This window comes from Salarias fasciatus, chromosome 10 (assembly GCF_902148845.1).
Source record: "Salarias fasciatus chromosome 10, fSalaFa1.1, whole genome shotgun sequence".
Lineage (NCBI taxonomy): Eukaryota > Metazoa > Chordata > Actinopteri > Blenniiformes > Blenniidae > Salarias > Salarias fasciatus.
The window spans coordinates 5,999,145-6,012,760 of record NC_043754.1 but is presented as its reverse complement, the minus strand read 5'-3'; the positions used below and the strand labels follow the sequence as shown (position 1 = coordinate 6,012,760).

The 13,616-nt window shown below is 42.8% G+C and overlaps 1 protein-coding gene across 1 annotated transcript in view; it reads right to left on the bottom strand.

The window, feature by feature from the left end:
* tspoap1 (TSPO associated protein 1) overlaps positions 1 to 13,616 on the bottom strand; it is a 58,950-nt gene that overhangs the window by 20,088 nt on the left and 25,246 nt on the right. The window contains exons 8-17 of the mRNA XM_030100531.1: positions 8,036 to 8,206; positions 5,153 to 5,236; positions 4,904 to 4,993; positions 4,699 to 4,821; positions 4,491 to 4,595; positions 4,241 to 4,291; positions 3,507 to 3,539; positions 2,121 to 2,301; positions 1,398 to 1,502; positions 752 to 957 (exon numbers count right to left, since the gene is read on the bottom strand). Of these exons, the coding sequence (XP_029956391.1) occupies positions 752 to 957; positions 1,398 to 1,502; positions 2,121 to 2,301; positions 3,507 to 3,539; positions 4,241 to 4,291; positions 4,491 to 4,595; positions 4,699 to 4,821; positions 4,904 to 4,993; positions 5,153 to 5,236; positions 8,036 to 8,206 (1,149 nt within the window). The remainder of the gene's footprint in view (positions 1 to 751; positions 958 to 1,397; positions 1,503 to 2,120; positions 2,302 to 3,506; positions 3,540 to 4,240; positions 4,292 to 4,490; positions 4,596 to 4,698; positions 4,822 to 4,903; positions 4,994 to 5,152; positions 5,237 to 8,035; positions 8,207 to 13,616) is intronic.

Genomic DNA, 13,616 nt, shown 5'->3' with positions numbered 1-13,616 from the left:
TATTCATGCATATCAATTAGGGTCCAGGAATGCAACCTATTAGTGGAACATCACCAATACTTGCCAAAGGCATCTGCAAACTAATTACATTATTTCACTTAATCTGTCACTTTCATATGACCACATATTACAATATTCTGAAACTTTAAGAAACTATATCAACATAATAATATATATATGGAAAGGTTTCTATAACATTATATAAAATACTGTAACACAATATATCACAAATCATTGTCACATTATAATGTGATATGAAGCTACTGCTAAGAAAAGATGTTAGATTTTAAAATTCATCAAGATACAAAATGTACTGTGTGTATGGTAGTAAGAATTCAAACATATTTCATAACTACCACTGTGATGTAAGTGGTTGAAAAGATCTGCTAAACACTGAATGTTTAAATTAATTAAAATCTATCAAAAAATTATTATTGATTGGGAGATATTGAGTTTAAAAGAAAATTAATGCATCTGCAATCAATACAAAAAAGAAACTTAAGGATACCATCCATACAGCTATCTATTCATCGATCCGCCTCTCACTTATGCAATTACACCCATGAGCAATTTGGAGTTAATAATAAGCCTGAAACACACGTGTCTGGATTGTGGGTGGAAATCTTCACAAAACTAGAAATTCACAACCTTCTGGAATCAAACGGGAGACATTCTCACTGAGGCATGAATGCAAACCACTGCACCACCTGACAGATAGAAGGAACTGATCCAGCCCTGGTTCCCGCCCTACCTCGTGTGTCGGGCTGGACTTGTGCGGACTGAGGTGGGTGTCAGACTTGGGGGTGAGGTGGGCGGTCTCCGACTTGCTGGAGGTGGAGCCTGACTTGCTGACGCTGATGGTGGGCAGCTCTCGGTGCTTGGTGACGGGGGAGCGCTCCACCCTGGACAGCCCCGCGGCGTGTGGGGTGGCCCCCAGGCGCAGCGCGGCGGCCACATCTGACGGAAAAAAGAAAAAAAAAAAAAAAGGAAAAGAAAGCGGCAATATAATAATCTGCGGTATTAGTAGGCGACCTGCGGCCCTCTGGCTGGTTAACCTGGTTGAATCCGTGAGCTGCAAGGTGGGTGGATCGCTGGTCGTCATGCAGGAGGCTCAAGGTTAAACGGGGCTGATTAAACAGGGGAAGGGAAAAATCCTGTTTCCATCTGTCTGAGGTCAGAGGTCACGCTACCTTGTGACAACGTGTGTCACACCAGCGCCGCTAAGGGGCTTAACTGGTTCCACGAGCCTCCACCCTCATGCGATGGTGAGGCGGGCTCTGCCGCCGTGTTGGGACTGATGCGGTGGCGTTGTGGGTGAGATGACGGGGTCGGAACATGCCGTGCTTTGGTGACAATGTCCAACACATACTATGAGGAGCGGAGATGGGAGAGCGTACCGAGCGGGTCATTACCCTCAGGGCAGGAGAGAGGGTCACCTCCCTCGAGACTCCAGAAGGCTATCTCACCCAGAGACACCATATCCAATGTGCCACCGGTGCAGTCTAAAAACACACGGACAGCGCAGGAGAAGAGTTGCACATTCAGCCTTTGGGAAACACACAGGCATATCACCTATGTGCCATTAAGAATATTCAAAAAAGTTTCTGTTAAGAGGCAAAACACAGAGCTAGTGTTGAAAGAAAAAAAAAAAAAAAACCTGAAAAAAATAAGGCCAAGCCATGTTCAGTGATAAAAGATCAATTCTTCTTTCATAGTAAAGTTCCTCTGAAATATCAATGAACAATATGAGGCTGATCAACATGGAAAGTCGGATTTTATTTGCTATAAATGAGTGTCAATCTCATTTTTTGAAATTACATAGAAAAGGCAGATTTCTGTATGTTGCAGAAGTCAACAAACAGATGTTACTTATATTTTTGACACACATTTACATTAATTTTGCGAAAATAAATCAATCATGTAAACAATTGATGAGCTTAACGCCTACTGAGATGTATTCATTTTCAAACATGTAATCTTAATCTATTGGATAACTTGAGATCTGCAGAAGAACATGTGAAAAAGGTGGCGTCAGATCACAAACGGCTCTGAAAAAGGAAACAAATGTTTTCAAAGAAAGACAAACGCTCTTCAGCATCCATCGTGACGGAGAGGCCCACCTCGCTCGGTAGTCAGGCCCACCCCGTTGGTCAGAACAGAGAGGCTGGGGTTGTTGAGGAGGCTCGAGCTGGCCAGGTCCACCTTCGACGCCTGAAGCCGAAACTTCTCCAGCTCCTGGGAGAGCAGGCCAAACTGTTCGCTCTGGCTGCGGCATTTCTCCTCCAGCTCCCGGACCTTCGACTGCATTTGAAGTGCAGCGAAATGTGAAAAAAGAAAGAAAGTATGTGTTTTAAGGTGGATTTCTCCTTCAGTCAGCCATGTAGAGGTTTTTAGCTTGGTGAGAGTTAGTCAAAGTGACCTTCATTAACAGAGTCCTGCAGAAACCTTTTCTCTCATTGATCATGTGTTTAATTGCACATATAATCACACACACACATTAATATTTGGAGGCTAGGCAAAGAAACAATGCAGTAAGGCAAAAACACATGAAGAAAATAAATGTAAGGTTTCTGCAAGACAGAAGACATAAAACTTCAAAGTAAGATTTGTCACAAGCTGCAAACAGAGTTACGGCGGGAAACAGAAGTTTTAGAATATAGAGGGACTCTAATTCTAAGCGCTTGCATGTGAGATGTCGCACGGTGCTTCTTTCTAGATTTTTCTCACTTGCAAAGTTTCACAAAGCAGCTTGACAGTGGGGGTTGTTTGCCAGAACCCCACAGAGGTTTGTTTCTATATGCAGCTGATTTCATTTCCGGTTGCGGTGGGAGTTTCCTGGCAGGCTGATCTGACAAAAGCCTTTGCATGAAACTGTCTGAACAACATTTCCTGTCAGCTCTCACCTACACAGAGCACAGCCTGCAGTCAATCCTTACCCAGCTACACGGAACTGAAATGGGAGGGAGTGCCTAACTAACCTCTATCATCCTGAAGAACATTTTAAGAGGGAGAGGGAGGGTTTTGTGGCGGGAAGATTAAAGTATTTGGCCAAGCAATACCTGCATGCAGTCCAGTGTACTCTGGTTAGCGAAGAGATACAAACAAAAACAAACACATGCTTTTCAAACAGTGAGTTGTGAAAAGAAAATACACATTAATAAAGTAGCAGCAGAACAATCCTGAGTCCAGATAAGCAAGAAAATCCCCTCTCAGAAACCAGAATCACGAGAAAGTCTCGAGGACCTCGGCAGCCGGCACACCTGCCTTCCATTCAACACTGAACGTTTCCTTCGTCTTCTGTTTGCAACAGACTGAGAAAGAAACTTGGAGTGTTGACTTGGTGACAAAGCTCGGGCTTTCGAGAGGGAAGGAGACTTTCTCCTCTGATGCTTCGGGGTTTAAGTAGAGACGGGCAGAGTGAGAGAAATGGAGCCAAGAGGAAGGAAATGAGACTTTTGTTGTTGTGTTTTTTTTTTTCTTCTTAAAGAGGAGCAGCGATACTCTACCAGCTCCCTCTGCAACACAAGCTGCGTCAACTCCTAAAATAAAATACACACTTCTGTCAGGAACAAAATGCATTGAGGTCAGGAAGGCAACACACACACACACACACACACACACACACACACACACACACACACGTATACTGATCAACTGTGGATGACGAAACTTTTGAGTTTTTGCTGCACATGCTGAGCTATGTCTGATCCTTTTTTTTTTTTTTCTCTCTGATTGTTTGAACTCAGTAGCCAATCAGACGGAGAGGGAGCTTAACCGTAGTGCGTTCCTCTCGCAGAGAGCAGAAGTGTAAACGTCTCGCGGCGGCAGGCAGAGGAGCCATCTGTTCAAACGGTTTTTCAGGCCTGCTACTGCTCCAAAAATATACGTTTTGTTTACTGCAACTGCTTCTCAGCGAAGTGTGTAGATAAGAATAGCGCTAGGAGGGGTACGAAAGATAAGTTAATTCTTTTAGTCTTTTTGTTTACCGTCAGGAAGATAAAAATGCTTTAAGAAGGTATATCAAGTCATATTCCTGCACCCAGGACTGGAGCAGAATACGACAGATGTAAAGAAGAACAACCTCTTTAGTGTCACACTGGCAGCAAGATTTTGTTTTACAGAGTGATTTGGGGTTTATAAATCCCTCCAGGACTTTGCAGTACAGTAACAAAAGCACAGGAAAGTCTAAACATCTTTTATTAGCTTTTCTTGCAGTCACACTGCTGCAAAACACACTCACCTCCAGCATCTGAACCACTCCTTCATGCTCCCTCTTGGCGAATAACTGAGCCTGATGAATTAAAAAAAGAGAAATTGTCACAGTAATTACAGATCCTTTCCCACCAAACTTTCCTGCACTGCAGAAGAGTGCTTTCAGTACAAGAAGAAGCTTTTTTGTACACAAAGGTTGCCTCCTGCTGGACAAAACACCCCGCATGCCTGTAGCAGTAACATGAAACTGTTCAGTCTGATATGTAAAGTGTTTTTACCCGCTGTAACCGTTTGATTTCATCCTGTTTGAACTTAAGGATAGCCAGTGCCTGCTCATGTTCCAATTCCAGCTGCTGCCTTCGCTCGGCGACCTCTCGCATATGCTGTTGGAAAATAAATAAGATGACATGAGGAGAAGTAGCACGGCACGGCGAGGAGTGGAGTAAATAAAAAAACGACACACAAAGCATCTCACTCCACGACTACCTTTAGGACCTGCTCTAGGTTCTCCAGTTTGGCACGGAGTCTCTGGTTCTCCTCGAGAACGGAATTGTGTTGAGCGGTCACTTCAGAGAGATCTTCCCTCAGCTCCTCATTCTCAGCCCGAGTCTGACAAACCACAAAAGAATCATCACAACCGAGTAGAAGAAAGACGAAGAAAGAAAGAAATCAGAGGTTAAAATTCACTGACCTGGTCGAGCAGCTGTGCCTTCCTCCTGAGGAGATCCGCCTCCTCCTTTAGTTGCTCATTTTTGCCTCGCTCATCCTCAAGCTGGCTCTCCTGTGAAAAAAAAAGAAAAAAAAGACAACACACACACACACACAAGGTAACAGTGAGTTAAACCTGAGTGTCTGGCCAGTGGTCAATGTCCGCACCGCAGTAATGCCTAAAGCAGACTGGAGGGCAGCCAGGGAGCACGAGAGCAAGCGGCCTGCTTACCAAATCCAGACATCTCTTCTGTCGCTTCTTTACTTCATGCTCGAGATTTTCACATTCTTTTCTCTTCTTGCTCAGCTCGCTTTCCTGAAACAGCAGCACACAGAGGCCTCAGCGCTAAACAGAATCAACTCTCAGCGGCTGCTGACAGGAGCAAAACCATTTATCTTTATTTATATATAATATCTATATTATGACAAATGACTTGAATTTACATTCCACAAAACAGAAAACATTGGCTTTAGTTTGCAGACTGACCTCCGGCGCCACAGCAATGAGGTATTACAAAGCTTAGCATCCTTTAATTATTCTAAATGCAGCTTACATGCAGGACCAGCATCGGAGAAATCAGCTTATTTCAGCGTGACCACAGGACCTCAATCAAGTATTACCACTGAGAGTGTGTGTGGTGGTACCACAGGACACACAGGCTAATTGCAGACCACCAGCAGCTGAGAGGAGGAGATCCTGCACTGCCATCAGCCGTGACACAGCAAGACAATCAAGATAATTGAACTGCAATCTGTGCACTGGTTTGTTTGATTGTGTGTCGGTCTGAATGGTGGGTTTCAGGAAGAGACGTGTGACTGTGGGCCTGAACAACATTTTTGACAGACATAGCATGTGTGATTGCACATGTTGGAACTGTAATGTACTATGAAGTGGCAAATTTTTCATCATTTAAATGGTAATCTACTGTGAGTCAATGAACAAACTTCATCGATCTGTCACAAGATAAGGAAAAAGTGTCTCAAGTACAAGAAACCAAGGGCCAAGCACTGGGTAAGTCTTGAAAGAAATGGTTATTATATAAGATGCACATAGTTTGTAAAATTATCCTCACTGTGTCAAGCTGCAGTTTGTTTTAAATCATTCCATTAAGTCATTTTCTACTGTACACTGTAGTGTTTCATCTCCCATGCAGTACAACAGCACACCAGAAAGCTGAACTTCACTGTGAAATGTACATGTTGTTTTCTTTGAGGAAAATTGAAAGCAGTGGCTTCCAGACTCACCCCTTTAAGAAAAGCTGCATGCATTACAACACACAGATTTCTGGATACAACATACAAAAGCAAGAATCTTAAAACACAAGGTTTATCAGGTCTGGTGAAGAATATCCATTAAATGTGCCATTGATGTTTCTTTTAGATGTGAAAATAGGCAGTTTCACAACAAAATACTGACATTATGAAAGATGACAGATTGAATTAAAATAGACTGATCAGTATTGATAGTCAATATTTCTTTAAAATATATCTCTTTAATGTATAAAATCAATATATTTTAAAGCAAATCTTTCAAAGATATACAAATCAGTAAAACATCTAAACAAAAACACTAAAACTCTACACTAAAGTCATGGTAGCCCTCTTTGTTGTCTTTTTACTGGAGCTCTTTGGATGCTGTTTTCTTCTTAGCATGTGAAAAGCTGTGTTTAGCCATTTGTTCTCAGTTTCTTCAAACTATGAAATGCACTTTGGAGTGGTTTGAGGGCAAATGGAGTTCCTTTTCAGGTGTAGCTCAGCCAATGCAGAATTGCACTGGAAAGCAAGCCTAGACTGCCCGGGCCACATTAGCCCACACCCATTCTGCTAAATGTTTTGTCCAGCAGTCGTCTCTGTATTGTTTATTTTCTACAGAGATGACTGCTGAACAAAAAATGGTGGAACCAAACGGTCACTGTCGCAGCTCTCTCGCTGTACGGCTCTGCATGAGCCTATACAGCTTATCTTCAACTTTCACCATCAGATGCAAGCGGACAGCACACAACATCAGTACACACATTAAGACGAGACTTACATGCTAATAATTAGCATGACTAACAGGTTTGAATGTGACCCTTCACCAAATTGACGACATTAGTTTGCTCATGGACGCTGATAAAACACTCATGTTAATGGTGAAGAAGCTAAGAGCATGATAATGGTGTGTGATGGGAATTGATACTGAAATCCGTCCGTAATTGGTGGGTGCATCATATTAAAAAGCCACAAATCCCATTACAAAAACCGTAGCATCTGAAATAAGACCGTGGCAAGCCACTCCAGACTAATTAATAGAGCACAGAGTATCTGCACAGCAGCTCGGGATGGGATTAATACAGAGCCTCGGTGGCGTCGGCATGTGGAGACGGTTCAGGATGGACAAACAGATGCTTCTTTCCACTGCTCTTCATACCTGTAGTACTGTAAACAGAATCTGGTGTATAAGGATTAGCTTCTCATTTGTATCTTGTTTTAAGTGGTTTGGGTCACAAGTCGGGTTTTTTACTCCTCAGCTTAAGTTAAAATCTTCATCCAGCATTCTCCAAGCTGAACACTGAGGAAATCTGTGTGAATGGATAAAAGCAGTCCATGACAGTGACGCCGGCGTGCAGGCTGACCACCACTGAGCTCCTGCGCTGTCCTCTGTAATCTCTTCCTATAATCTAAGTTCTTTTTTTTGCCATTTAGATGTACAGTATCAGCATTGCGGGGAATTTCCGTTTTCCACCCTGACAAAGAAAGTCAGCACAGAGCTGAAGAGGGGGCAGTGGCCTGTTTAAGCCCTGCAACCTACTTGTAGAATCAGTAAGGGCGATGTGCTGCTCTTCTGTTTCCAAGGGACAAGATCAAAATAATCCCAGCATTACATAACAAATCGGACTGTAGTTTTTTCCTTCAGTGGCGGCCGGCTCAGCCACAGTCCTGACATTCAGGCTGTTGAGTGAAAGTGAAGGACGCAGGGCTCCTATAGTTACTGCTGCCGGAACTCTGTCTCTTCAATTTAGGAACTTCCACTGTTTGTAAATCTTTGATATCAACCTGTAGCGGCTCTGATTCCCTCAGATCATCTTTACCCTGGAGGTCAAACGACTTTTCTTGCAGTGATTGGTGGACTCACCAGAAAGTGTAGGCGCTGCTCCTCTGTGCGAGCCTCCTGGTAGGAGGGGGTCGGGCGGAGGCCCAGCTGGGGCGTCACTCGCAGCCCGGACTCCTCCTCCTCCTCTCCGGGAGTCTTCTCACACCTGGATGGAGCTTCATCTAATGCCACACACGGGGTCTCTCCTACAACCTGAGGAGCAAACAGGGGGGGTCAATCGCTTAAAAGCATTTATTGAGAAGAAAATAGATCTATGGCTGCTGCATTGGACAACAACCTTTAACGCCACGCCACCCCCCCCCCCCCCCCCTCCCCCCCCTCCCCCCCCCCCCTATGAGAGAGGGATTAGCAGCTAGCCTGCTTCTCTGTGGTCCAACTACAATCAATGAATAATCCAGAGGGAATCCCTCTGGCCTACAACATGACTGGAACACATTAACAGTGCGGCCGTCTTTTCTAATTAGCCTGCATGAGATAACTTGGGCGCTTCCCAGTAGGTTGGGTTTTTTTTTTAAGTAATTCCTGTGACACAGTCATCTTCCGAGACTGTATGATTCCTTTAAGTGAGATCCAGGTGGCGGTGGTGGGGGCGTCGGGCTGACGTTGGTTAAGGGCTAAGAGTCGGGAATCAGCATCTAATTTTAGAGCAAACCTACTTATGTTCAGAGCAGAACTGTGCTAGTATAGCCAAGGCCATGACCCAATAACAGGATCAAAGGCACTCAGCCACGTGCTGCAGAGGAGATCGCTGTCTTACATTCTCCTGCCTTATACACTCAAAGACACACCGCTCGTCTCTGTGGGAAATTTCTGCATGTTAAACAAGTGGGACTTCTGGATATCATGAGAAGAAGTTATATATACTTTGTTTAGCTGTACTATATGAAATAAAAATCGATTCCACAATAAAGAAAAGAGTTGATTTTAATGATACAGGAAGACTGAACAGTGAGTGGAAAAATGACCCCGTTTGATTTTATTCGGGCTTCAGCAGTACAATAGGAGTAGTCAATTTCATTCAGCTTTAGTGCAAATGCTCACATTTAATGAACAGTTCCAAAAAATGTAATATGAATAACCTGAAACCTTTCAAGAGAAATCAGTACTATTTAAATCTGTCTGGCTCATGTTTGGATGCATGAGAGACTGTAGACTCAGTCTCTTAGCTAATGATATTTTGCAAGCAGTAGGTATATAGCTTTTACTGCTACATCACTGAAAACATGGGCGCTCTCTAGTTCTGGGTTTCAGTGTCTTAAGTTCCCATCCATGGGAAGACATGAGTATCGCTTATTTCTCCAGCTGTTGCTTGTGTAGTTTTTACATTGTGCAAGATCAAAGATCATCCTACAACAAACTTTTTTTTTTCATGAAGACAAATAAATGCACACATAACACATTTCACTTCACACTTCATTTCGCAGGTACTGCTTTGTTCTTCTTTTTCAGTCCATTAATTGTAGTCTGTGTCTGTATCACTGTGGTCTTCAAGTGCAGTCTTAATAATTCACACTCAAAGTAAGAGTCACTCGCTGCATTTGGATCACAGGAACTTTCCTCAAGTACTAGGAAGCATCACATGAACTACACTACTGGACACACAAGTCAAAATTTAGTTTTCCAGCTACAGAAGTGCCCAGTAGCGTTGTTGCATGCATGAAAGGTTTAAAAACATTGGGGGTGGGGTTTGCACAGTTGAGCATATGTGAATGGAAAACTTCTCTCCATTTATATCACATATATTGCATCATATCATATCAACCATTTTTTTTTAAACTCCTGTTTTGTGCCAACTGCATGTGTTCATCTAAGACCATTGTGCTCTGATTAAACAGAAGAACTGACCTTTTTCTGGTGTTCAGACCCATCTTGCTATGAGTTCTTTTCACCTTTCCAGAGTTTTCTCAATGAAACCAATTCCAATCAAAACATCAAAAGCACTGAAAGTTCAACTTCCTTCACGTTTAAGGTCCTCAATCCAGGATGGCAGCCTCTCCTTTGCTCTTACGATGTCTTAGTTGTAGCTACACAGTGCATCCACAATCCTTGCTTGTTGCTATGTCAGCAGCCTGCAGGCATGATACTCCTGGCACCAGACTGCGGTGAAAACGTCAGGAACATCAACCTTTTTTAGTGACTTGAAGAGAAGTAACTATAATGAAGGGTTCCAGGTACTTTTGGTCGAAATGCAGCTGAATACTGCAGAACTGACTAAACAAGCAAGTCATGCAAAACATGACCGAACCGTGCTGAAGCAGAAACGACTTGGACAGTTATTGGTCCTGAAATGTAGCCTGTACATGTGTTTTGATGGTGCAAATCTTTCTGGAGGCAGCAGGTGGTGATTGAAGAGTAAAAGCTTGGTTCTTTATTTTGAAGATATAAGAGATCAGGATACAGAGAGCATCTCCAAGACCACTTTTTCCTTCTTAAATGGAAACTAATCGAAGCTTGAAGTAAGGCACCAAACTAAGTGTCATATTTACTCTCTTCAGCAGCCACAGTGAGCTTTTGTGTGTGATATGAAACAAGCTATGTTCATTCTAGGATGCTTTAACTTACAAAAGCTGCTGTTCTTTGAAGTGTGTGATATCAGGATTCTTACGTGTGCTCTTCATTACAACCTCTGTGATGCACTGAAGGAAAGGTCAGTTTATTTTATGCTACACTGAAAATGCTACACAGACTTCGTTAAATTATAAAGTTTCACTTTACTTTACTCGGGATTATTTGAATACACACTGAGGAAAAAATATATCAAACCACATGATCAAGTCTCATTTCAAGACCAATGGCTCTTAAGCTGAGCTGTAAATTTGTTGTTCAAGCAATGTGTGTCCCAAATGGGTGCTGGAGGAGAAATGATAAAGTTAGCAAAGACATTTCTTTGTGCTGACTGTGAGCTTGTGGTCATGGTGGCAGAGGTTAGAGGGCTACAGATACTTCTGGAAGTTGGTGTAGCTGATACTATGTTTCGATATCAAGTAAGACACACTCAAACAACACACCTTTCTCACTGTGACCTGGAAGCTTCCTTGATGGATGGACTTCTAACCTGCAGAAGAGACAGCCCCGTTTTCTTTCCCAGTATAATCTGGGATATTATCCAGTCTGGATGGCCGTCCATTCATCCAGATTCTACAGAGCTTCATTTAAGTTATCCAACAGGGCACTGGAGCGATGTGCATAGACAGGCTAAACCAAGGACAAGTCACCACATCGAGCCTGACCTTTGTGACCCCATCAAGACAAAAGGAGTAAGAAAGATGGATGGAAAGATGGTCTGGTAAACAGCTTCTGTGAAATTTCATAGCTGACACTAAAGAGATGTTTGGTATTGGAAAAATTTCCGTCTAAGTTCAATGTGTCTTTCTGCTTACAGTATAAATATCAATATGTGTGTCCTGTGCAGATTTGGGGAGATAATGTCAGTTAAAAGGTTTCTAGAATTTCTGAAAAGAATACTTGATCACTGTGCTATTCTTGGCTTAAAGTTATTTTAAATCAAAGAAAAGCTTGTTTCACAGAAACCTGAGCCTCCCTGAGTCTCGCTCTACACCAAGCAACTGCACCAGAACACAGGACAACACTCACTAGAACACTGGAATCAGACTGGTCTGCTGAGATATATTAAGACCAAAGAGACTGCGGTGTGGAGCTGAAAATCATGCCGAGTCTGTTTAGCACCATTTCAGTGGCATGTCTGAAGCCATCCCTGGTTTAGCTTCCTGACAGCGGAGCAGATGGGCGTTAGTAGTGGTGACGAAAGGCCAGCAGGAGGCACTAATTCTGTTGGCCCCTGGACAAAAACAGCGCCCAGAAGCAAGGGCTCCAAATGGGAGCTTTTTTCTCTCTCTGCACCAGAGTCTCTCTGCAGATAGCTAAAGATCCCGTCACGTTCCTCACCAGCGCAGACGTGCCAAGTGATCCTACCATCCTGGCAAACATCCAGCCTTTGCGTTTGGTCGGTCATAGTTAACCCAGTCGATCTTCTTGTAATTCTTAATTAGCTTGTAGTACTGCGTGTGTGTGTGTGTTTGTGTGTCATTTGGAGCTACAATCTGGCAGCCGAGCACCAAAGCAAGAAAAACAAATTAGCAGTGGCTGGGCTAATATCCTTACAGACACTTAAACAAACCCAATCTGTCTCTATTATTATTTAAGTGCTCTTTCACATCTCATTTTCTCAACTCCTTCATCGAATTAAGAACTTGACCTCTCAGTCTAATAATTAAGTGGCCTAAAAGTGTTTACTATTCGTTCAGGACGTTGAATCAGTTAAAGTGACACACACTGCTTCCTCGGTATAAGGAGCACAGCACGTACTGTTCACCCACATACAGGCCGGGTTCTTTAAAAGAGCAGTTGGTGGGGGGAAATGTGAGAGCTCACAATGCCGCGCTGAAAACAGATATAATCGGCGTCCAGACGTGATATAATTTTGACATGGTTTTTGCTGGATGAGCACAGGGGTGAAGAATATTATATAATATGTCGTTTATACAATGTTGGGAGGAATAAAAGGACTGACACACAGAGCATTAGACCAAAGCTCAGGCTATTATGAGTCGCTTTGAAGGTTTTTGTGCCAAAACACTGACCTAACAAAACTTACTGTGACCCGACCAGCAGTGTAGAGTGTCGCTCTCTTTTCTCATAAAGATAACTGAGAGGAAGGCAACAAGTGAGCAAACGGCACACTGTACAGGGCTTCAGGAAACACACGCAATATATGAAAAACAAGGATCCTGCAGAGGTCATATAGCGGTGTTAAAAAGACACTTTCAGGGGTAGAGACAAAGGTGATCAGGTGGAATTTTTACAAGTTGAGATTTTCTGAAGAGTTCTCCAATAATTATGAGATTGAGCTGCAGTAAAACTTGTTCAGGAAAATAAAAAAATGATTTCTCACCACGTAATAAAGTCATCCTCCATACTGAGTCAAATCAACAAGCAAAGAAAGAACAGGAAATTGAGAAAGTTTGTTTGCTCTATGCGTGGACGCGGGTCCGACTGAACACTTTTTCAACAGGATTCTCTGTACTGATGATGAGCCGAGCTGTGAGCAAGTCCAACATGTCCGCCACCACCAAGTTACTCCCATAATGCTCCCGGACTGTCTCCTCTTCAAAACAACAAAACAAAAAACAAAAGGGTGAAGCCAGTTAGAGTCCACCTAATCTCACAAAGTAACAGATGTTGGTGAGAAGCGCATACTTAAAGAAATGTACGTCGGCCTAAAATTGCGCCAACTTTGTCTGAAGTAGACGACTTCACCATTATCAAAAAAAGAAGATGTCATATTTATAAACTTAAATAATAACCTTCAAAGAAAAAAATGTGGAGTCAGCGTTGTTTATATCATCAATCAAACAGTCCACTGTGAGTTCATTGCTGTGGCAGCTTTGATTACTAGTGTTTGTCCAAGTCTTTCATGAACTATGGAATATCAGCTTGTCAATCGTACTGTGTGAATTTTATCGGGTTGAAAAAAGGTCTAAGTGAAAAAAAAATGGCTGTATACTCTTCAGATGAATCTTTAACCGAATCAAGCAAGCTTTTCACGAGGATTCAAAGTGGGATGAATTCTATTCACTGCAAT